Raw genomic sequence first — 26097 nt, 5'->3', positions numbered from 1 at the left:
TCCACATGATTTTAAGTACAATTTCTTTACAATTCACTTGAATCCTCCCTAACACTGAAGACTGGAATATTCAAAGCAGATCAAGCGAGTTGGCACTTAACTCACTTAAGCTAAGATTTTCAAAGTTGCTGATGTCTTTAAAAAAAAAAAGGAGTATTTGTGGCACGTTAGAGACTAACCAATTTATTTGAGCATAAGCTTTCGTGAGCTACACATCTGATGCAGTGAGCTGTAGCTCACGAAAGCTTATGCTCAAATAAATTGGTTAGTCTCTAAGGTGCCACAAATACTCCTTTTCTTTTTGTGAATACAGACTAACACGGCTGCTACTTTGAATGATGTCTTTAAGGAACAGTGGAGAAAAACGCTGTTGAGGGATGAACCCAGTTTCTTAGACAGAGCTATCATTTTTGTAGGTTCACTGAATACTTCCATTTGGTTAAATGGATGCAGCAATAGCAACAGAAAGGTTTGTGCACCTATTTCTAAGCCATGGGCTAATCCCGGTTCACCCACCGTCCAGAGAGGAGAGAAATTAGTGCCTAGAAATAACTTCTAAACGAGCGTTGACATTTTTAAGAGGCTGAAGTTCTTCATTACCTGCTCTTGCGTGACTACAAAGGTGATGTCTTCTCCAGGTTTCACAGCCAGGCTCTCTCCTTTGATGCTGATCTGCAGTCTTTTGGGAGCAATCAGTGGACACATATGCTGGGCTAAATTCTGCTGCAAGTCGACACCACCTTCACATACATTAGACACCACTTTCCTGTACCTGCATAAAACAATAAGCAGTGAGCACACAGGACTGGAGAATAGCAGGTGGGTGCCACTGGGGGCACTGCAGGACAGTATAACAATGACTACCACATGGTAATTGACTTCTCAGTGGGGCTGGTCAATGTCCCAAAGTTCAGATGGAAATCAGATCAAACAGCTTCTGCATTCCCAAGGAGCTAATTCCAGTGCTGATGAACTACTCTATGCCTGTGTGGCTCTTAAAACACTTTAAAATACAAATTTTGCATAACAGAATAATAAAAAATGGAGCCTGACAAAGATTGGCTGAGGGTGAACAAGGAAGCACTCAGGATTATGCTGGAATTGTGCAAGAATCAGTTTTATTCAGGTTTGTTATTTTTAACCATTCTTTTTAACACAATTGATGTTTCATCCTTCTGAGTTCAAACATGCTACGTTACAACGGCCATACACTACCAAAAAACAAACAAACAAAAAACGGATTTTCACTGATAAAGCAAACTGTGATTTTCTTTCCTGATTTGACATTTCAACATTTGGTCCCAATCTATGCAGCTGAGAAAGATGATGTTATTGCCAGCTGCAACTTATTCTCAGCACAGACATCATACTACATTGTAGTGTATGTTCTGTGCTCTATTGTTTACAGTTCGGTAAAGCTTTCCTTTGATTCTCAGTTCTCCACAGGATTAGGAAAAGAATACATTCACTGCAGATTATTTACCCCTGAGGACATGAGGGGAAGAAGGAGAAGCTGAGTAAGGATATATACTTATTCCTAAAACTGTAAATTATTTGAATCAGAGGGTAAATTGCTCCAAAATAAAATTAAAGGATTAAAATTAAAGGGTCACTGCCAACTTTAAAGTCATATCCGAAAAATGTGTAGTTACAATTGTTATAAACAGCTCCTAAGATGATCAGAAAAGAGTTTAGAGAAAAATATTTCTCTCTCTCTTTTCCCATTGTTTATTCAGGGCCTTTGAGGACTGTTCTCTACATGGCAAGTTGCATCCCTCATGCGCTGCTCTGTGGGGAGCACATTCACATGCTCTAGCTCCAGAGTGGTAGCCGTGTTAGTCTGTATCAGCAAAAACAACTAGGAGTCCTTGTGGCACCTTAGAGACTAACAAATTTATTTGGGCATAAGCTTTGTGGGCTAAAACCCACTTGATCAGATGCATCATTTTTCACTCCACACATCTGATGAAGTGGGTTTTAACCCACAAAAGCGTATGCCCAAATACATTTGTTACGCTCTAACTCAGGCTCTGCAAGAAGTTGGTTACTAGTAATAGTAGTAGCAACACTGAAACTGAAAAGACACCAATTATGGGTGCAAACAGGAGACAAATGGGAAGCAGTGCACTCTTGCCAACATTAGTGATTTTTCACTAGTCTCTTGATGTTTGCTGCTTTCTTGAAAATGCCAGCTCCTGGAAGCATGTGGTTACCTAAGAATCTCACCTTTCACATATTTTAAAAAAGAAAGTTTCTAACTCTCATCATTGTGAAGAAAAGCAGGAAAATGTGACCCCAGTAGCAGGTTTTACTCAGAGGCCAGCAGCTCTAACGGGCAGGCCTTGGCTTGAGATTCCTTGCACCTTGTAGTGGGGTTTCACTCTGAGGCCAGCCCACCAATTCCCTGGTGCCCCAGGTTTCTCCTGGACCAACTGGGGGTTTGAGGGGAAGGGAAACATTGGGGGCCCAGGCTCTCTCTCTCCACTGGGTCGCAGCCCAGAGCCCCAGGGGGAGAGGTGTGGAATGACTCAGTTGCCTCTTCATGGTGCACCTGAGCTGCCTCCCCTGGGCTGCTTCCTTCCTCTTTGTTCTCTCTTTAGTTTGGGGAGTGGTCGCAGCCCACTTCCCCCAGTGGGAGTTCCCAGTCAGTCCCAGCAGCTCAGTCAGTCAACCAAACATTCCCCAGCTCTCGTCCAAGTATCCAGTTATTCTCCCTCATCAGGGAGTCAAGGGAGGGAAAAGGGTCAGACCCTTATCCTCCCAGTTGGGTCTTACCCACAGTCCAGACCCTCTCCTGTGGATTGCTTTGTCCTCAAAAGCTGCAAACTGGCTTCCTCCCTTCGGATAGTCTCTCCTTCACTCTCCCTCCCTGCCTGACTGTCAGAGTCTCCTTTTGAGTAGATCCTCCATTTGGAACATGCTCTGCACCTGCTGAGAGGTGGGCCCTCTTGGCCCAGTGATGCTCCTTCACTCCTTTAGTAACTGTAAAGCTCATCACATCCCTAAAGGCTTAAATATCACAAAAGAAATGAAAAAAAAATCTCAAATCTCCTTATTTTTTAAGCCTATCTTATGATTTTTGGAGTTTGACAAGACTTGTGGGCGCTTGGGTTTGGACATATTTTGCATGTTTGATGCTTTTGCTTTCAAAGAGTAGAAAAACCCTTAAAACCTTTTTTTAAAAATCAGGACATACCACTTAAAGGGTGCTTTACCAATTTTAAAAAAAATCAAGCTGACAGTGCCCTGGCCCTTCCTACAAGTCCTAGCCCTTCTCCCCACTAAAACCATCCTACACACTAACCCTACCTATGGACAATTTTGATGCAAACAATTTAACTATAAAGAGTATTTATTTACTTTTCCCTAAGGCCATGTTGTAATCCTCTGCAGGAGTACTCTCCCCCCTGAATGCTGGTAAAGTATCAAATACTTACCCTGTGCTGCTCGCATAGGCCTGCCCTAATGCACAATCTTCAGGGGGTGATTCTGGGTTAAACCAAAAGTTAGCAAAGCACTTGCTGGATTCTGATTTCAGAGGTGCTGAATGTTCAAATCCATAATCACTGCAAAACAAATCCAATTAATCTGTTAGCGCCCCTGTTTTATTAGCAAATCTGTTTTCTGTGGTTGGGTAGAAGTGAGGGAGACCCTATTTTTGAATACTATCTCGTACCAAGCCAACACACAACATGCTAAGCCCAGTTCTGCCCTGAAAGGCAGTGATTTGAGAGCAGGATTGGGTCCAAAAAGTTTTGTGAATGAGTTCCATAGAATTCTCTCTGTTGGCAGCTTAGTTTTTTTAAAGGGGTTCTTTGACCACGCTTTCTCCTCCACTTCACTCAGAACTAGAGAGGATTTGTATTAAATACCATAGGTCAAATCCTCTGATCATCATTCACATTTTGCTCCATGGGAGTTTGCCTGAGTAAAAAAAACATCAGGACTTGTCTAGTCTGTTTGTTTCCACCTGACACCTTACTTCAAAAATGTCAGAGCTTTTGTGGTTCTGTTTTTCAGAAGAAACTCCACAGCACTTAGGCTTCTATGGCAATAATAATAGCTCTGCATTACTCTGCCATGCTATGATATTCTATATAACTGCTTGCAAAACCCACCAACATAAACAGTAATAGGATTATTGCAGTAATTTTGCCTTTTAAAAAGAAACAGATCTAACATTTGGGAAAACAACCTCTCATTCAGATCCTGCCGGGGTGTTTTATTGTTGTTTTCAGCTTAGGAAAGTTGTGGGGTTTATATATCCCAGACTCTCGCACACTTCATCTTTAGGATAACTGTGAAAATCCATAGAAAGGCTCACCATAAGAAATCAGAGTTTGCACACTCGCAAACTTTGGATGTGAGAGCAGATGTGAAACTCCTCCCTTTAATGCACCATGATGAAATCTTCCTCTTCCGAAAACTTCTCTGTTGACCCATGATGCAGCGATCACCCTGAACATTAAAGCACAGGAGTGTAAAAACCAAAGCTATGAGAAGTTTTATTTTTCTGTGTTTGTTCCAAATTATACTGTCATGAAGTCCACCCACTTGTGACTTAGACTGTAGCCAGAGAAAGGCTGGTCTTGTGGCTAAGGCTCAGGGGCAGGAAATCTGGGTTTAATTCTTGACTCTGTTACAGGATTCCTGGGTGAACTCTGGAAGGCATTTAGGTCAAGACTTTTAAAAGTGCCTACTGATTTTGAGTGTCTTGATTTGTGGTGCCAGATATAAGACACCTTAAAGGGGTTTTTCAGATGGCATTTACTCCACACTTTCTGTAAAACAAGCCTATTTAAAATGTCTCAAGTTGGGCACTCAAAAACAAAGACTCCTGAAATCTTGTTACTTTTGAACATCTTGTTAATCTCTCTGAACTCATCTGTAAAATGGGGATACTAATACTTTTTTTCCTCTTCTACCCTTTTGTATGTCTTGCCTAATTAGACTTTAAGGTCTTCAGGACAGGGACTGTCTCTTACTATATGCTTGTACAGCTCCCTAGCCCAATGGAGCCCAGATCTCACTTGGGTCTTTAGGTGCTACTGTATACAAATAAATAATAATAGCAATAGTGATTAATGGTTTGAGACAGTGATTTATTTCTGTAGCACAGTTCTGCAACTGTACAGTTTCGTACATGCTTATGATGCATTATAATGAATAACAACTGCTTCTTTTTTTCCTTTTTGTTAGAACACTCTTTCTGGATCATTCACAATACACATATGGCACACAGAGTAATCTTCTCCAGATACTGAGACATATTTTCTAAAGGGCAGAAGTCTAACGATATGCATTAAAAATGTATGGGTAATTGTGGCCCTAATTCTGCAGTTATATGCACAGCTCTATTACTTATGCCTGGAGAATGGTCACTTAAACATTCTGTACTGGTAAGTGGGTATTTTTAAATACTCCATCAATTTTTAAAATAATTTCAGAAGTTTCCAGTTTCTGAAACGTCCATGGAGAGGTGTAATTCCACTGTTTCAATGTACTTTTCTTGTTAAGGCTAGGGGCTATGTTACATTCTAAGTACATACCTAACATGCCCCAGGTGAGGAGGAGTATAGCAGTAGTGATAATATATTCAATGAATAAGTGCTGAAGGAAAGTTTGGTTGGAATACTACAGAATGGCAGATGAAGAAGAAACTTAGAGAAAGAGGCACAGAAGGAGAAAAGGGAATAAATTCACAGGGAGAAGAGTAAAAATAACAATGACAGTGAGCATCATGACTAACAGGGATATATCTTGTTTAATCCAAAAGGATCACAAAGTGGTCTGTATAAAAAATACACTGTAAAGAGAATAGTACAGAGAATGTAGTTGCCAAAAATTAAATTTTGCCAGGATACTGGGATTAATGCATTAATGCATTAGTACAGAACAATTGCCTAAAACAACTGGCCTCTAATACACGATTAGTCCACTGAGATTCTGGAATTACTTCTGGTGCTTTACATATGAGTACAGTGCATGGTTGGGAAGTTGGCAGAACATGTAACTGCATGTTCAAATTGCTTCAATTAGTGAGATGGGTTTTAATTTCCAGTGTGTGTCTAACTTTTCACAATCCATCACGACCACCTATTACTGTGGTAAGTAATTAAGTATACTTCCTCCTTCCCCAGCCCAGTTTATGTAATAAAAGAAACACAAAATCTATCTCCTGTACAATGACTAAGCCATTCTGAAGACACTGATAAAAACAGCAATGGACTATTTTCATCCCTCTGAAAATCACTCTGGGGTTGTCAAAGCTGTGTGCTGAAATCCACACTCATTAGTGAATGTTTGTACAGTACAATGAATATCAAAGCATTATATAAGCACTATGTATTATTATTAACACAAGATCATTGTGTGTCCAGTACCTGTAGATCTGTGAGGTCCCAAGATTCATAGTCATCTTCAGTGCACTCCTTGGGGAAAGATGGTCTGAAGTCTACTTTCACCAGCTCCCAGTCTGAACGATAACTGATGTGTCCAAAGACTCTGAACAGAAAGAGCAAAAGTAAAAACCTTGTGGAAAATCATCTTCATACTTCACAGATTTCTCATTATTATTCACTTCCCCCTCTATTTACAGTGCCCTCTGCTGAAAATAAAAGTGCTGCTTCTTAACTTATCCACTTCCCCCCAGCTTTTGATATACATTTTCAGGAGATCTCTATGGGGAGCAAACATCTGTCAATTGTCTACCGAACCATAAGAAATGATATTGCTCATTTATTAAAGAACTATTTTTTTCCAGTAAACTGTTCTGCGATTGAGGTAGAGATATACATGATTTTAATGAGGGTCTGAGATTTTAGTTAATTATCCCCTTTATGGTTGACATATTTTGAGTTTCTGCAATAAGATAAGAGAGGCTGAGTGTTAGTCATTAGAGAAGTGGAATGGGAGTCAGGACTGGTGGGTTCAATTTCTCACTCCACCACTCATTCATTATGTGACCTTGATGCAAGTTCCTTAGTCTGTCTGTGCCTTACCTTACCTAGCCATAAAATGCTAATATTACTACTGATCAACTTCACAGGGATTTTGTGAGGTTCAAATAGTTAATGATTTGTAATATATGTTCTTAGATTTGGGATAAGTGTAAAACATGTATTATTGTTTATAATTATTTTTCATCAGTGCATTGCATGAAGAAATTCTGACTCCTATCCCTAAAGAGTTACATCTAAAGGCTCAGTACCGCCTAAGCTGTAGTAAAGGATAGCCCAAAATAGTCAATTTCCTTCTAACCAAAATGGGAACTCCATTAAAGTTTAAAAACCGGTCTGTGCTTTCAAAGCAGTCACAATGTCCAAAGTGAGGTCATTTATTTCCAAAACAAAATGAGTAAGTAGACATCCAGCAACAAATTAGCAAGGATAAGGACTCTGTTTGGGTAAAAGTCAGATATATCTGTGCTTTGAATTAGAGCCTCATTCAGTCTCATGTGGCATAACTGCCAAAGAATTTAAGTCTGATTCTGAAGTGAACAGTTTTCTGTTCAGTGCTTCCACAGAGCTCCTATTCCAGGTTCTAGCAGCATCCACTGACTACTTTACTCCTTTTGTTGTGCCCATAAGTTTGGCCAAGTCCACAGTTGAACCACGAGGTAAGCAGAAGATGGGAGGATTTGGGGCCTGCATTTTCTGGGCACTGTTCTGTTACATGTGACCTCCTGTCCCCCAGCCCTTAGAACAGGTAGAACTAAATTAGGAACAATGATAGAATGATAGGAATGGTGGATCTGCAGATTGCACATGGATTGCTTCTGTAGATTAGAGGCACAAAGGTCTAGGGCTCCAAGAGGGGTTGTGGAATGGCTCCACAGTCTAAAGCAGTGGTGGGCAACCTGCAACCCACCAGGGTAATCCGCTGGTGAGCTGCCAGACAGTTTGTTTACATTTGCACGGCTGCCCACAGCTCCCAGTGGCCGCAGTTCGCCGTTCCTGGCCAATGGAAACTGTGGGAAGTGGCAGCTAGCACGTCCCTCTGGCCCACGCTGCTTCCAGCAGCTCCCATTGGCCGGGAATGGCGAACTTCAGCCACTGGGAGCTGCGGGCAGCTGTGCAAATGTAAACAAACTGTCTGGCAGCCCACCAGAGGATTACCCTGATGGGCCACGTGAGGCCCACGGGCTGCAAGTTGCCCACCACTGGGCTAAAGATTCAGGGAGGATTTGTTCCCTCTTCACTTATAATTCTACATTTGCTATTCAGAACCAGTGCAGAGACGTGGATTTTGCCCATGCTGTTACATTATAATGATAGAGCTGTGCATGCTCATGGAAAACTTTGCTGTAACACACGAGGATGGGATATCAGTGCCTCATTGACAAATACCAAAGTCCCTCATTAAATAGAAACATGCATTCCTCTAGTTTGCTTATTTTACTCCTTTTTATAATGTATAGCCAGGCTCTGGGATCTGAGCAGTTAGATGACCTGTCTTCTGTCCTCTTTTCTTTAATTGTGCCCCAAAAAACCAGGAGTGGCTCAGAGGTAGAAGCAACATATACAAAATCTCAAAAATGTTGTTGGACCAATGGGGGTATTATCCTAAAATTATGGCATCCATTTTTCTCAGGATGTAGATTGCTCATCAGGATCTACAGGATTCACTCCTTTGTAGCTCAGTTTGACAAGGGAGCCATAGTCTGCTATATTGATGATATTCATATGGGATATGCTGATATTCATATGGGAGTTACATACACTAGATAATGACTACCTAAGTAGTCTCATGGTTTTCCACAATGCCTACTGCAGTATGACTTGCTGGGCTGGCAAGCATGAACTGCCTTTTGCCATGTTTGATGTCTGTTCTTTTTCTCATGCAAGGTACTAAAATAATGCAGACTTCATGTTCTGCTAATGCAGCTATCTGCCTCTGTGTCTCCTTCCTGAACAGTCTGTCACCTGCGCATTACGGAACCTTTCAATCTGTTCATATTTTCTTTTTTTTGACACAGGTGCCAAGAAGTGTGATCAAGTGCGTGGTTCCAGTGCTGCATTGCTGACTCCGAAAAAAGGACTTCCTACAGAACAAATACATTTTTAATATTATTCAGACTACCCCTCTACTTCCTTCTATGCCAATGTTTAGAAGGAATGTCCAATGTTTCTACAGGATTCACTCCTTTGTAGCTCAGTTTGACAAGGGAGCCATAGTCTGCTATATTGATGATATTCATATGGGATATGCTGATATTCATATGGGAGTTACATACACTAGATAATGACTACCTAAGTAGTCTCATGGTTTTCCACAATGCCTACTGCAGTATGACTTGCTGGGCTGGCAAGCATGAACTGCCTTTTGCCATGTTTGATGTCTGTTCTTTTTCTCATGCAAGGTACTAAAATAATGCAGACTTCATGTTCTGCTAATGCAGCTATCTGCCTCTGTGTCTCCTTCCTGAACAGTCTGTCACCTGCGCATTATGGAACCTTTCAATCTGTTCATATTTTCTTTTTTTTGACACAGGTGCCAAGAAGTGTGATCAAGTGCGTGGTTCCAGTGCTGCATTGCTGACTCCGAAAAAAGGACTTCCTACAGAACAAATACATTTTTAATATTATTCAGACTACCCCTCTACTTCCTTCTATGCCAGAACCTACACTAGTTGATGGTGACCAGGTATAGTGAGTAGGTACACTGTCAACCTATCATAAAACATTGGTGGGAGCAGGTAATGTCCATGAGCTTTGTTTAGGTGGAGGTCAGAGATCCCATTCAAGAACATTCAGGCTACTGGACTATTCCGAATGGATGCTTATGTTTCACAGGGGAGCCATGGTCCAGCTCTGACATAAATTGAGGTTACTTTATTGTTCAAGATGTGTGTAGTCCTTATCTGCATTCCACACATGGGTATGTTTGCATTCCATGTACCTGAGATTAGAGATTTGTTGAAAGCAGTGTCTGTTGTCCCACACCTGCGTAGTTGTTTTCCTTGGTGTTCTGAACTAAGGGTATAAGTGGCAGTGTGAACTGATGCCTCTCCAGTCCCTCGTCTCACCATGAATCAGATAAGATTTGCAGCAGAGGGGAAGGAGAGTGGGTCGTGGAATACAGATAGGGATGACATATCTCAAAGAACTTCTAGTTACAGGTAAATAACGTCCATTTCTTCTTCAAGAGCAGAAAAGTACAAGATTGAGGTCCCATTGTGGTGTTGGTTTCGTTATCAGCTGGAAGGCTCCCGTGAAGCCTTTCAGGAATCTGAGGATTGTTGGGTGAGAAAAATAATTTAGTCATCCACTGAAGAATGGAAGACACTAGTTGGACCAGCAGTGAACTAACAGAAGGTGAAACTTCCTGAGGTGAAGGATGTAGTCTAGAGTAGCAGGAGTGCCCTCCATCTCTGAGGACAAATGGTTCTTTTGTATCCAGGTGGAGGAATGTTTCCATTTAGCCCAATAGCATTTCCTGGTTGACTCTTATCCGCTTTGATTAAGAATGGATTGAACTGTCTCTGAACATGAACATTCTAAGTCTGGTGTCCATGAAAATACCAGGCTGTGAGGCAGAGAGGGCCTGGTTTGGGGTGTCTAGTCTTGCCATTAGCCTGGGTCACCAGATCCAGGAAGGATCACATGGCAGTGGGAGGGCAGACTGACATCCACATCAAGTCTGCGAACCAGAATTGTCTGTGCCACTTGGGTGTGATAAGAATGACTCTAGCTTTGTTGTGGTGACTCTTTCACAGCACCTGCAGCAGTAGTAGAATGGGAGGCAAGGCATACCTCAGGTGGTCTGTCCAGAATAATAGAAGGGCATCACATGTAGATCCCTGCCAAGACCTGCTCTGGAGAAATAAAGGATGGAATTTTTGTTTGTCTGTGAGGCAAACGTGTGATAGCATTCCCTACTGGTGAAAATCTTTTTCAGGATGCAACTGTGTAACTCCCATTCGTGGTCTGTGGCGAAGTGTCTGCTGATTGTCCTCCAGAGAATTCTGTGCACCAGGTAGGTATGTTACCAAGAGTGTTTTGCAGTTTCTAACGCACCAGTTCAATAAGTTGACTGCCTCTACACACAGAGAAAGGATCTTGCTCCACCCAGTTTGTTTATGTAGAATTCACTCATCAAGTTATCTAATACTACCTGGATCTGGTGGGACGAAATCAGTGGAAAGAATGGATTGCAGGCTAGGGGGACTGCTCTCAGCTCTAGTAGATCGATATGCAACCGATGGTCCATCTGGGATCCCTGTCCTATGAGGGATGCATCCGTGATAATGTGGGTGCAGTGAAAGATATTCCTGCATGCACTTGCTGTGGACAAGAGAACAGTGTTGTCAGGAACTGTTACCTTGATGTTCATGTTGTCTCTGTATGGAGAGTAAACGGATCAGAGCCAGACCTACAGATAATGAAGGTGGAGCCTGGCAAATGGAGTTACATAAGTACACCAGCTCATGTGTCCTACTAGGGAAAGACAGACCTTGACTATGGTTTGAAGACTGAGAGTGACTTTTCTTTTCAAGTTGTTCATGGCATGGAATCTCTCCAAAGGTTGGTAGGCCATGGTTGAGATCAAATCTAGGGTCACTTCTATAAAGTCTATAGTGCTTGTGGGAGTCAAAGTGGACTTTTCTTTGTTGATGCAGACTCCCAAGGATGCCAGGAGACTGAATACAAATATGGTTTCTGATTGGACTTCCTGACTGGATTTGCCCATTAGTAGCCAACTGGGAAGGTATGGGAACATGGTGTAACCATGTTGTCTCACCTCGGCTGCCACTACTGAGAAGACCTTTGTGCTGTGGTTAGTCCAAACAAAAGTACTCTGAACTAATAGTGTTCTTGTCTTACCAGAAACCCAAGGAAAGTTCTGTGGGGACTGATGAATGTCTACACGAAAGTAAAAAGAAAAGGAGTACTTGTGGCACCTTAGAGACTAACCAATTTATTTGAGCATAAGCTTTTGTGAGCTACAGCTTGTAGCTTACGAAAGCTTATGCTCAAATAAACTGGTTAGACTCTAAGGTGCCACAAGTACTCCTTTTCTTTTTGCAAATACAGACTAACACGGCTGTTACTCTGAAACCTACACGAAAGTAAGCACCTTTCATGTCAAGAGCCACAACCCACATGCCCCCCCTAAGGAGTGAGTTGTTGATCCCAACATAATCATTCAGAATTTTGACTTGTAAATAAAAACATTTAACTACTGAAGATACAAAATGGGTCTCCCACCTCCAATTTTCTGGGAACTACAAAGTAGAACCTCTTTCTTGATGGTGATGAAGCACCTGTGCCATGGTCCCTTGCTGAAGGACAGAAACTGCCTCCTGATGGAGAATTTCCTATTGAGAGTGGTCCCTGAAAAGGGGCTGAGGAGGGGATTAGTGAGGGGGAGGGGAGAGAAACTTGATAGCATAGCTGAAGTGGATGATTTCCAGAACCCACTTGTTTGTTGTTATTGCCCTCCAGGTGTGCACAAAGAGGGTGAGATGATCACTGAAGGTTTGGGGGACAGTATGTAATGGCATCAATGGAGGTACATGGTTCTTGAATGTCCCATCAAAATGAACTCCTTGGTGACAGGTGGGGTTGAGCAGCGGAAGATGTTGAGGGAGGAAGTGGGGTATCTGGGGGTTGGCACCCTCTGCTGTTTACATGATGGTTTACATGATTAGTGATAAAATGCCTGGGGGCTGGATTTGTAGATTTGCTTGAGGTTTTTCATCTTTGGTGCCAGGGTGCAAATGTCCAGGGAATGGAGGATTGTCCCAGAGTTGTTAAGGGAATGAAATGACTCATTGATCTTCTCACTGAAGAGATTAGACTGAGCCAGGGTAAGTCCTCAATGGTATTCTCAACCTCCCAGGGAAACCTTAAAGAGAGAAACCACAATTTGGACCTCATGACAGTGGGGCAATGACTCTAGATGCAGTACATGCTGCATCCACTGTTTCCTGTGGCAATGTCTTAGCCATCAGCTTGCTTTCATTGATGAGGGGTTGGAATCAGGCCCTGTCCTCCTGCGGAAGTTTATCTCTGAATGGCACAAATTTAGTGTAATTTGTGAAATAATATTTCACTAACAGGGCCTGATACTTAGCAATTCTATATTGGAGGCTTGTAGATAAAAATACCTTCCACCCCAAAAGGTCAAGGCATTTATCACCCCTGTTAGATGGGTTGACATGGAGTCCTGTAATCTGGGAGGGATAACACACTGGGCTAGTCAGTTCCATAATGGCCTTGTTCACTGGGAGAGCCATGTTGCTAGGGCTAGAGGGTTGAAGGATGTCCAGGAGTCTATGCTGCATGTCACAGACTCTCTCAAGAGAGCTCGGTCGCAACCCTCTGTAAAAGCTCTTGGTGTTGTCTGTGGGGATGGGGATAATGGGTGGGGATGGGGATAACTGAGCAATAGCTTCATTGGGTAAAGAGGATGATACACCCATTGGAACCATCAGATCTGCCTCTGCCACATACGCTGATGGAGCCTGCAGGTACTGGCTAGGGAAGGTGGTTGCTGTGATTCCTGCATGGATCCCGGGTGTCCAATTAAGGCTGATATGAGGAGTTCATTGGCTGTGGGGGCCCTCAAAACATTGGGTTCCAAAGGTCCCTTTGGTTGTCATGTCTGAGAGGAGGATGGCTCCAAGTTCTCCTAAAGGTTCTATCCAGACTAGTCTCTTTCAAAGGGGGCGCAGGTTCGTCCAGATCATTGGATTACTCTGATGCAGAAATCAGCTCAAGTTCTAAGGGCAGTGCTGTCATAGAGAATCATAGAATATTAGGGTTGGAAGAGACCTCAGGAGGTCATCTAGTCCAATCCCCTGCTCAAAGCAGGACCAACACCAACTAAATCATCCCAGCCAATGCTTTGTCAAGCTGGGCCTTAAAAGCCTCTAAGGATGACAATTTCACCACCTCCCTAGGTAACCCATTCCAGTGCTTCACCATCCTCCTAGTGAAATAGTGTTTCCTGATATCCAACCTAGACCTCCCCCACTGCAACTTGAGACCACTGCTCCTTGTTCTGTCCTCCTTGGAACCCCCACTTCAGGTAATTGAAGGCTGCTATCAAATCCCACCTCACTCTTCTCTTCTTCAGACTAAATAACTCCAGTTCCCTCAGCCTCTCCTCATGTGCCCCAGCCCTCCACTGGACTCTCTTCAATTTGTCCACATCCCTTCTGTAGTGAGGGGACCAAAACTGGACGCAATACTCCAGGTGTGGCCTCACCCGTGCTGAATAGAAGGGAATAATCACTTCCCTCAAACTGCTGGCAATGCTCCTACTAATACAGCCCAATATGCCATTGGCCTTCTTGGCAACAAGGACACACTGCTGACTCATATCCAGCTTCTCATCCACTGTAATCCCCAGGTCCTTTTCTGCAGAACCAGTTGGTCCCCAGCCTGTAGCGGTGCATGGGATTCTTCCTTCCTAAGTGCAAGACACTGCACTTGTCCTTGTTGAACCTCATCAGATTTCTTTTGGCCCAATCCTCCAATTTGTCTCGGTCACTCTGGACCCACTCTGGACCACCAGCATATCTACCTCTCCCCCCAGCTTAGTGTCATCTGTGAACTTGCTGAAGTTCCATCATCCAGATCACCGATAAAGATTTTGCACAAAACTGGCCCCAGCACCAACCCCTGGGGCACTCCGCTTGATACCAGCTGCCAACTAGCCATCAAGCTGTTGATCACTACCCGTTGAGCCTGACAATCTAGCCAGCTTTCTATCCACCTTATAGTCCATTCATCCAATCCATACTTCTTTAACTTGCTGGCAAGAATACTGTGGGAGACCGTATCAAAAATTTTCCTAAAGTCAAGCTATAGCACAACCACCACTTTCCCCATATTCACAGAGCCAGTTATCTCATCATAGAAGGCACTCAGGTTGGTCAGGCATGATTTGCCCTTGGTGAATCCATGTTGACTGTTCCTGATCACCTTTCTCTCCTCCAAGTGCTTCAAAGTGGATTCCTTGAGGACCTGCTCCATAATTTTGCTGGGGACTGAAGTGAGGCTGACCGGTCTATAGTCCCCCGGGTTCTCTTTCTTCCCTTTTTAAAATATGTGCACTATATTTTCCTTTTTCCATTCGTCCAGGACCTCCCCCAATCACCCTGTCAGTACTGAAGGAAGAATGCTCTGACTTGTAGATGTAGTGGAGTTTCTTCTGATGGATTCCTCTAAATGGTTTCCTCTGTTGTACTGATGTCTCTGAGGAGGACCAGACCTGATAGAAGAGGAGACTGCAAGTACAGTAAGGCAAAAATACCCCTCGGGAAATAAAGGTCTTACTTCATCCCTGTGTTTGAGGAGTATAGGAGGTTGGTACAGACAGATCCCATGCATCAGAAGGTAGATCCATCATTGGCTGAAGTGGTAGGGAAGGGAAGTCCAGCACGGTACTCCTGGATGGAGCGGTTGGACATATCTCCACTGCTACAATGATCAACACCCACCAAAAACACCTTTCAAGATCCACAGGACCTACACATGTCTATCATAACATGTGGTGTACCTCACCCAGTGCACTAAATGCACCAATAACAACGATATGGGTGAAACCAGATAATCACTACACTCCTGAATGAACTCACACAGAAAAATGATAAAAGACAAAAACACCACATATATCAACTGTGGGTGAACACTTTTCAACAGCATTTGCTCCAACCTCTCAGACAGAGACCAACACCTACAAGATCTTCACCAAGCATTCTCAAAACTATGATACCCACATGAGGAAATAAGGAAACAGATCAACAGAGCCAGACATGTACCCAGAAGGCTCCTGCTGCAAGACAAGCCCAAGAAAGAAACCAACAGAACTCCACTGGCCATCACATACAGTCCTCAGCTAAAAACTCTCCAACGCATCATCAGTGATCTACAACCCATCCTGGACAACGATCCCTCACTTTCACAGGCCTTGGGAGGCAGGCCAGTCCTCGCCCACACACAACCCGCCAACCTGAAACATATTCTCATCAGCAACGACACACCACACCATAGTAACTCTAACTCAGGAACCAATCCATGCAACAAACCTCGATGCCAACTCTGCCCACATATCTACACCAGCGACACCATCACAGGACCTAACCAGATCAGCCACACCATCACGGGTTCATTCAACTGCACGTCCACCAACGTAATATACGCCATCATGTGCCAGCAATGCCCCTCTGCTATGTACATCGGCCAAATTGGACAATCCCTACATAAAAGGATAAATGGACACAAATCAGATATTAGGAATGGCAATATACAAAAACCTGTAGGAGAACACTTCAATCTCGTTGGACACACAATAGCAGATTTAAAGGTAGCCATCCTGCAGCAAAAAAACTTCAGGACCAGACTTCAAAGAGAAACTGATGAGCTTCAGTTCATTTGCAAATTTGACACCATCAGCTCAGGATTAAACAAAGACTGTGAATGGCTAGCCAACTACAAAAGCAGTTTCTCCTCCCTTGGTGTTCACACCTCAACTGCTAGAAGAGGGCCTCATCCTCCCTGATTGAACAAACCTCGTTATCCCTAGCCTGATTCTTGCTTGCATATTTATACCTGCCCCTGGAAATTTCCACTACATGCATCGGACGAAGTGGGTATTCACCCACAAAAGTTCATGCGCCAATACATCTGTTAGTCTATAAGGTGCCACAGGACTCTTTGCCACTTTTCACAAAGTGATCACTCTACATCTGACCTATCATACCTGAGCCGCAAAGGAAATTTGCACAACACTTTCAAAAAATGAACATGGGAGCTTAAATTCATAACTTTGCTAGACACTAAAAATCATGGTCTTAATAAAGACACTGGATTTATGGTTTATGACAGCAATCTGTAATCCACTACCCCCTTTTTTGTCCTGGGACTCCAGGAGAGTTAGGGGCCTTCATCTTGAATTGTCCCTTACAATACGTGCCAACTACTTATGCTAAGCTATATGATCGATCTGGTATTTAGCTGTGACACTCTCAGTACCTTTCCAGATCTGAAGAAGAGCTCGGGGTATCTTGAAAGTCTGTCTCTCTGATCAACAGAAATTGGTCCAATTAAAGATATTACCTCACTCACCCCATCTATCTATAAACTATTAAAACAGTGAAACTACTAGGACTTTAAAACTATGTACGATGGATGGATGGATGGATGTCTTGAAAGAACAAGGATCACTGTAATTCACTGAGGATTCAGACTCAGGCAGTAAGTAGGTGACACTGTAATAAAATGTGGGTTCATAAATTACATATATGAAGTAATCCACATAGATGTAACATGGGCAGTAGATCTTAATCCCTTCAGTGCCAAAATTACAGACCTCCACTATATGAATTAAAGGAGAATTTCTTATTAGCTAACAGGAGTGATAGGATCTTCCCAGCAGGCCACCTGCTCAAAGGAGAAACACAGATGCACATGGGGGCTGGTTTGATTCCATCTAGCTAAGATCAATGTTAGATAAAACACCGCACGCACATCACATATTCAGCCTTCCCCATGGTAAAGTATAGCTCATCCCTGAGCTTCTGGGGTTCACATGTCCCAGTCTGTAACAATCCATGGCTTCATATATTCAACAGAGGAAAACATGATCACCTATTAAAATAACCACATCCAGCCTTGGCAAGAGACATCATGGGCCAGATTTTCAGAACAGCTCAGCACCCATTGGGCATCCACTCTACTGAGCTGCTTTCAAGATTTGGCCCCATAAGTCCCATTATCTATATCTATAACAAACCCCTAACACCAGAGTTAAACTAAAGGAGCATTCTCCAGAAGAAAGAAATAAGGACACACTGTAAATGGGATCCCAAGAAAGGCCAAAAATGAAGGATCTGATGTTGGTTACCACGAAACCAATCATAATCTAATTGCTCACATGCAAAATATTTATGTTCAATAAAATCATATGAGGAAAAAATGGAATGGTGGAGACAGTGTAAGTGATGATTATAAGATGAATACCAAGATAATATTAATTCATTAGCTAGTAAAACATTCTACTTGATTAATTGGATTTCATTAGAAAGCCATCAAATCAATTCTGTAGTAACCGTGAAAGATGGTGCCAAGATATATAATTTTTGAAAGAAATTCCAATTACCTTAGAAATTCATTTACTTGTATTTGCTAGAATTTGGGATCCATAACTTTAAATTCAGTGTTCCAATTGCTATAACAACTTAATACATTTCTACCAAGTTCACTTATGAGCACATCATTTTTTAATTTGATTGCATCATTTGGTGGCTAAGACAGGATTAATGTAGTTTTTAAGCTAACTCATTTAAACTTTATTCTTGAGGGATGCTCGCTATTACTGATAAGGCTCGTAATCAGGGGGAACTAATTTAACAGGAATTAAATAGAATGATATTTTCTTACACAAAATCCCTGTTTCACTACAGCAGAGACTCTTATTTCACATTAATAATAATACTGTCACTTCTTTAGGACCTTCCATCTGAACTTGAACCACCTTACTGAAGCTATATTATTTCCTTAAATGTATACAAGCACCTCAGAATACCCCTTAGTTACAGGGAAGTAATTATTTTTTCAGTTTACATAGTAGAAACTGAGGAACAGACTGGTAAAGCAACTTTCCTAAGATCCCCTAGTAAATATGAGACAGAGCTTGGAAATACTCCCAGAGTTGTTATTCAGTCACTACACTTGGTTTCCTCTCGTTCTCTGGATTTCTGATTGAATCATAAGAAAAAACATAACATCATATGCTGTTTCAGAGTAACAGCCGTGTTAGTCTGTATTCGCAAAAAGAAAAGGAGTACTTGTGGCACCTTAGAGACTAACCAATTTATTTGAGCATAAGCTTTCGTGAGCTACAGCTCACTTCATCGGATGCATACTGTGGAAAGTGTAGAAGATCTTTTTATACACACAAAGCATGAAAAAATACCTCCTCCCACCCCACTCTCCTGCTGGTAATAGCTTATCTAAAGTGATCACTCTCCTTACAATGTGTATGATAATCAATTAAGCTATTACCAGCAGGAGAGTGAGTTGTGTGTGTGTGTGTGTGGGGGGGGGGGCGGAGGGTGAGAAAACCGGATTTGTGCTGGAAATGGCCCAACTTGATTATCATACACATTGTAAGGAGAGTGATCACTTTAGATAAGCTATTACCAGCAGGAGAGTGGGGTGGGAGGAGGTATTGTTTCATGGTCTCTGTGTATATAATGTCTTCTGCAGTTTCCACAGTATGCATCCGATGAAGTGAGCTGTAGCTCATGAAAGCTTATGCTCAAATAAATTGGTTAGTCTCTAAGGTGCCACAAGTACTCCTTTTCATTATATGCTGTGCTGATCATAAAACATTCTCAAGTATTCAAAGCTTTTCCAAGGTTCGAAGGGAGTCAAGTGCCCAACTCTGATTGCCTTTCAGTGGCAGTTCAGCATTTAGTCCCCTTCAACAGAGCCTTGAAAATCTGTGGATATCTGCTTTATATCCACAGAGGTCCACAGACCATGTTTGCGGATTGTGGATCAGATGCGGATACAAATTTTGTATCCGTGCAGGGCTCTACCCTTCAAGTTCTATGAAACTCCCTGCCTAAATCACTTGCAAAATGGATAGCAAAGTCTTCATTTAAATGGATGCATCCATGGAAATAAATTATGCTGCAAAGTGTGATTAGGGATTTGCTCATTATAACAGGGCTTCCTTTCCTGCATTAAATATATTAGCTACGACTGGGACTGTCTGAGGACTTACTGTCTCAGGAAAATACATTTTAAACTGTTTCATATTTCAGCAATTATTATTCTGGGGCTAATGCAATTTCAGATTCAGTATTTAACCAAATTTATGGCCAGCTTGACATATTTTACGATGGGTATGAAATCCCTTTTTGGGACTCCAACGTATAAGAGTAGAGAGATCTCAGGCTACATTCACTTAGAGTGTGGGTGTCACCATAATGTAGCCAAAGCAATTACAACAATATATGATCAAATGGATTAAAAGCCCAGTTAGGATTTAAATAAAACACGTAATTATTTTTATGTTAGATCAAGATTCCTAATTCCCAGCCCATCTCCACTGTTTGGTTGACATAGGAACTAGAAAAGGACTGTCCTCCTGAAACAGGAAATAGTACATCGTAGCATCACACACTGAATTGATACAGACTTGGATAACTGTGAAGAGTTCCACATCGCAAATGAATAGCTACAACCTGTAGGCAGCATATTGTGCCACCACTACCACACGGGAAAGGGCAATTGACCCATTAAGAACCCAAAACTCTGTCCCCTAAGTAGAGACAGCAGTCACAAATCTAGTCAGTTCCTCCAAATGTTTCCCTCTAATATGTAACCCACTAATATCACTGCTATCTTGTCTGGATCAAGCTTACACTAGCTAGTTTTTATCCAAGATCCTGCTTCCACTAGAGACTATGAAAGCTGAGTTTAATGAAAGACAGACAACTGAATAACAGCTCTGATAGTACTACAGTCCAAAGATCTCACGACCTCCCTCAGCAGCCATATAATCATGTTAAAAATCAGAACGGACATTACGGAACCTTGCAGGGCCCCAGCAAAGAACTCTGTAGGAACGTGAGCAGTTGCTGATATCTGACATTGTGGTGCTTCAATGCATGAAGAAATAGAATCCCTATAAGGAAACTCCCTTGAGGAAATCCCTACATCTGGTCTGTGACAGGGTGTATGAACCCCACACTGGTGCAACAGGGGTTAACCACTCCCTCTGGGCCGAGGAGGCCATGCCCCCTCGGCTCTGCTGGGCATGCTCCAACTGGAGACAGGATATAAAAAGCAGCACATCAGCTCTGTCTGGGCTGACCACCGGCAAGGATGAAGGTGTGCTGCTGATACTCCTGGTGGAGGACTGCCTGCATTCCAGGTCGTGGAGGCCAGCCAACCAGCCAGAGTTGAACCCCGACCCACTGGCTCGGGACGCCACAGAGAGGGAAGAGGCTGCGGAGACCCAGATATGATACTGTCGGGTAGGAAGTGACAGGGAAACTTGGCGGGGAAGTGGTTGTAGAACCGAAGACAGGCTTGGCGTGTTTTGGTAGGATCCCCGTCAAGCAGGTAGTGGGCAGCCCCACCCCTGACAGGGCACTGGTTTGGGACCCAGTGGAGAGGGCAGGCCCGGGTCCCCTATCCTAGCCACTGCCCACCAGCTCACTAGCACTATTGAGTCCGGCTGCTACGCCGCATTGCCCTGCTAGCGAGGGCCGTATTATTGACTCCGGCTGCTAGACTGCACTGCCCTGATAACCAGGGCTGAGTTACTGACTCTGGACACTAGGCCATGCTGCCGATTGCAAGGGTTGCATCACTGACTAAGGCCACAAGGCCACGCAGCCCCGTGACTGAGGACAGTCCTATAGATGCTACTGTGGGGTTGTAACGCACCCCACCCCCCTCCCAAAGGGTGGCAGGTGAATCAACCCCATGACACGGCCCAACAAATGGGTCCACAAGTCCTTGTGGCCTGCTCTATCAAAGATGCCACAGATACCAGGGCTATATTGCAATTCTAACTAAACTAGACTTTGGGGTACAATAATGCACATTGTTTATGTTATTTAAAAAAACACAGGTTTGAAACCTTCCCTATGTAAGCTGCTTACTTTTAAGAGAGTTGTCAGTATTTCAGACATACATAAAATTCCTCCTTTTTCCACTAAGTGGGGCCATTACTCAACTCAGTGCTAGTAAGTACAAGACAGACTTTTTTCCCCAGTGCAATATATTATAAAGTATAACATTATGTAGTAGTAATTTTCACTCTTTAAGAGCTTAAGACAAAATAAAAATGACTGTATTTGAGTATGTGTTATTTTAAATAAAATTACTGTACTTATTTCATTTAATTCAGAAAAAAACATTAACAAATCCTCACTGAATTAACAATGAATGCTGAAATGTGGTTCTTTACTTACAGAACTCTAATACAATACAACTGCATATTGATGCCTACATGGCACATGTTCTCTCCACAAGATATATACTTCACAGTGCTCAAAACTTAGTAGAACAGAGTGGAATGCATATTTTTTGTCATTTGCATGTATCTATTTTGGATATGGTTGAGGAATGGTTTAATGTTTTAAGATTTAGACATAAAATACAGGTTCAAGTCACAGCCAAAGTTGGCTCAGTCCAACCCCACTCCTCCCAAAGAAGAGCTCTGTGTAGCTCAAAAGCTTGTCTCTTTCACCAACAGAAGTTGGTCCAATAAAATATATTACCTCACCCACCTTGTCTCTCCAACCTCCTTAGGTAGATAAACAAAACACACTGGGTTTGTGATTGTTTCTTCCATTAAAGAACTATTCCTACCTTTGCTTTCAGTGGAGCACAGACTCGGGATCTTATTGGGTCCAATGATGCCTTTTCCCATAATGTTTATTGTGTATCTATCTTTTGGATGAAATCTTAAAAGCCGAGGGGGAAATCCAGACCCTATTTAATTCAATGGGACTTTTGCCACTGACTTCATGGGGGCCAGGATTTTGCCCTGGATTTGTATCTGCTCTGTGTATACCTAAAAGATCCCATGACATTTTTTGAAGGAACATGCATTAGCCCTGAAAGGCTTAACCAAAATGTACCCTCCCCATACACTTGCACAGTGTTACTGCACCCACCACTGGTTATTGCCCTCTTATGCCAGAGATGGTTCCATCTCTCATGATGTAAGCAGAGTATATTGATCCTGCACTCTTTACTTGGACAATATTCCTATTGATGGCGGGGAAGAGGGGACAGACCCCCAAAACCAATTAGAATTTCGTCCAAGGAAGAGGTGCAGAAGCAGTTCCCTAGTTTGTAATGTGCTTTGGGGATCCCTCGTGATGGAAGATACTCTAATCAATTTGCTATCAGAGCCATAATTATTAGTATGTACCAGTTTGTCCTGTCAGCAGAAAACTCAGCCTCTGTCTCATACCTCTGTCTCATGGAAAAGGTGGAAGATATGTTTCTACAGAAAAGTATCCCAGTGGAGGACGTTTCTCAGAAGCAGCAAGTTACTGTAAAAATCAATCATTGACCCGAAAAGTGTGAGGTTTTAAAAGGAGGATCTGGATTCCTCACACTAGGGTATGTCCACATGTCAACTGAAGGCATGCTGGCAGCTTGTAGAGGCGTACCTGTGCGAGCTTTAGTGCAGCTGGCTCGGCTAAAAGTGGCAGCGAAGCCGCAGCAGAGTGCAAATTTCAGTGTGGTCTGCACAGGCTTGCCCAGAACTCTGTGAACACACTCGTGCTCCTAGCCCACTTCTATCTTCAGCCGCACTCGCTAGACTAAAGTTAGCACAGGGTCACTTACCTGAGCTGCAGTCACATCTCCAGTTGCACCGTGGCCATGCCCTTAGTGAGGAAGTATAACAGAAGGTTTTTGACATGAAATCAAACAGGACAAGCAGGCAAGGGCACTCATATGTGTTAAGCATTAGGCAGGTGAGGTAAGCAAGCTGAAATAAATACAACTAGCAACACATTGTGCAGAACGTTTTCTTCCCTTTAATTCATACAAAATTGGTGAATATGGTACAGTGTTTCAAATCTTGTAAGGACTAGAGCGTGGTTGCCCTACTTACTTTGAATAGTAACTTACTCTGCTTTCAGTGACTTCAGTAGGACTGCTTGTGCGGTAAGGTGCTGCTGAACTGCAGTAAAAGTATGAGAATCTGATCCCCAGATCCACAGTTCGGAAGATGATGATAACTTTGCTCATGAATCTATGTATCTTAGATCAGAGCTATAGGTATCTTACATACTTTGGAGGACGTATTTTTAACACGTTGCATGTTTTAGAGGATTTGCAGTGCCTCACACAGCCATTATGTACAGATTAAAAAAAAAATTAAGTGGCATAATCTCATGGAAGTCCAGTTGCCCTTATGGCATGAAAAAAACTGCCCAAATGGTCATCATAGGCCCTTATTCACTAGTTTTGTATGAACAAGTAGAAAATCTCTTGCAATCACTTTTGAATGTTACAGTGATGTTTCAAATGAGAAATGTTACATTAAGCAAGCCAAGCAATTCATGTTCAATAGTTTCCATCATATTATCCACAGACCCTAAACCCAGAGTGCTGTGTGTGGATCTATGGCCCCACAGAAAGTGCCAACGATTATTTTGATAAGAACTTAGATTAAAGTGATGGTATATCCCTACAGATCAAATGAGATAAAAAAAATCTGTAAGAGATGCTGAAATAGAACATGCCAGGTTTTCCAAGGGCACGTTAGCCAAACAGCTTCAGGCAAGTGTAAAAACTAAGAAATAACTGGCAAATGGAGGAGTTATTTCTACTCTCAGACAGTGACAAACACAGGGGAGAAAAACATTGTATTGGAATGAGTTACTGATTTAACAGAGAGATACACAAAATGCTAAGAAAGAAATAACTGAAGAAGCTTTCCATCATGTATATTAAACCAGAACCAGATGCAAATGCCATGTGAAATTATATTTGTATAATATTTTATATATATATATATATATATAATGTTTTAAAATTTTGATTCACAGTTGGATTATCTATCTTTCTATTTTAGGGTTTTATATTGCTTCCCATCACCGCAGTATCTGAGTGCCTTCCACATAAAATCAATAACAATAGCAAAGTCCCTCATGGACTTAATGGGGTCTCTCGCCCACCTTCCTTTTTGAGGACAAAACTCTACTTGGGATGTTCTAATACTTGGGTTTTTTTGACGCGGGGAAGAGAGGGAGTTCAGTGGATGGAGGTGTCTATGTTAGGATTTAAGTGAAAATTTAAATATGGAGTTCCAGCTTCAATGTCCAATGATAGAGCAATGTGGTGCCCCTTCCTACCAACACTTATAAATGCTGGGACCACTGGGAAGGCAACATGTTAAGTCCCTGCAAGAGTGGCACTTTGTGTCACTTCCCAGCATTCTCTCACATTATGTCAACTGAAACATTCGTATTAATTAGCTGTGAACAGAGCTGTGCTCAGGTCCTTGGAATATAGGATAAAACTGGATCTGTCCTAGAGGAAATCACAAACAAACAAAACAAACTTTAATTCTGGGATGAACAATGCCTCAGAAAGAAAGAACCAAGCTTGATTCTCAAATCCCAGCCTGACTTCACTGGATTGTTAGCTTAAAAATATATATATATATCTTTTGACTTGTAAACAAAGCAAATTAGATATGGAAATAATGAGAGATGAACATGAAATCTAATGAGGAAATTTAGAGTCACTTTTCAAAATGGCACCACATTTTAACTTCCTGAAATCTTAAACTGTGGCATAACAGCCTCTCTGTAAAATTTTATACCTAGATATACAGAGGCAAAAATAGCTCACCATAGCAGCAACAGTTAGTTGTAGGAGGTGGCTAAGTGGGAGACCCAAATTTAGATGGGGAGTGAATCTTCTCCTATGTAGGTTTCTAAGAGACTGGGCACTTTCAAAATTTCCAAGAGTAAGGTAGGCATAGTAACTCCCTCAACATCCCCAACAGACCCAGTGGTTTGTACACAGCTTGGTACCAGCAGTTAACAAGACAAGAAGCCATGATCTCATCCTTCACCATTGACAGAGGGAAGAAAGGTTGGGAAAGGAGAAAAATCCCAGGAAGATTTAACAGAGAAAGCTTCAATTTCCTTCCAGACCAGAAAGTACAACAAGAAATCATATGACCTGCTTTTGGGGGCAGAAAGATAGTGAGATGACAACAGGCCAAATTCATCTCTGAGGCTTTCAACAGGGTGAATCTGCTCTAATTACAGTGGGTCCGATTTGCTTCTGTGCTGCAATCCCTTTATGCCACTCTGGTGGTGAGAAGGGGTGTTAAAGGGGGTGGAAACAGCTCCAGGGAGTATCTGGTGTGTAGATGGGCTCACGTGTCAGTGAAAAGCTGCTGACACAGCAATGCGGCAGCTCCATTTCCAGCCCCTGGGAACACACTGTATTCAGGCCAATCTCTACTTTTCAGGGCCCTTAAGTGTTCGGGGCTCTGCCAGTCCCAAAACAGCTCCCAAATATGTGCAAATGGGGTTTAAGTTTCATTTTCCCTTCCCACCTATTCCTCCAATCAACACAAGGA

At 42.4% G+C, this 26097-nt stretch overlaps 1 protein-coding gene across 1 annotated transcript in view; it reads right to left on the bottom strand.

Annotated features, from left to right (window-relative positions):
• SORCS2 (sortilin related VPS10 domain containing receptor 2) overlaps positions 1 to 26097 on the bottom strand; it is an 838677-nt gene that overhangs the window by 30641 nt on the left and 781939 nt on the right. Inside the window, exons 15-18 of the mRNA XM_077814654.1 lie at positions 6384 to 6504; positions 4325 to 4458; positions 3438 to 3566; positions 601 to 772 (exon numbers count right to left, since the gene is read on the bottom strand). Of these exons, the coding sequence (XP_077670780.1) occupies positions 601 to 772; positions 3438 to 3566; positions 4325 to 4458; positions 6384 to 6504 (556 nt within the window). The remainder of the gene's footprint in view (positions 1 to 600; positions 773 to 3437; positions 3567 to 4324; positions 4459 to 6383; positions 6505 to 26097) is intronic.

This window comes from Eretmochelys imbricata, chromosome 4, assembly GCF_965152235.1.
Source record: "Eretmochelys imbricata isolate rEreImb1 chromosome 4, rEreImb1.hap1, whole genome shotgun sequence".
In the NCBI taxonomy this organism is placed as follows: domain Eukaryota; kingdom Metazoa; phylum Chordata; order Testudines; family Cheloniidae; genus Eretmochelys; species Eretmochelys imbricata.
This window is presented reverse-complemented; position numbering and strand designations above follow the sequence as displayed.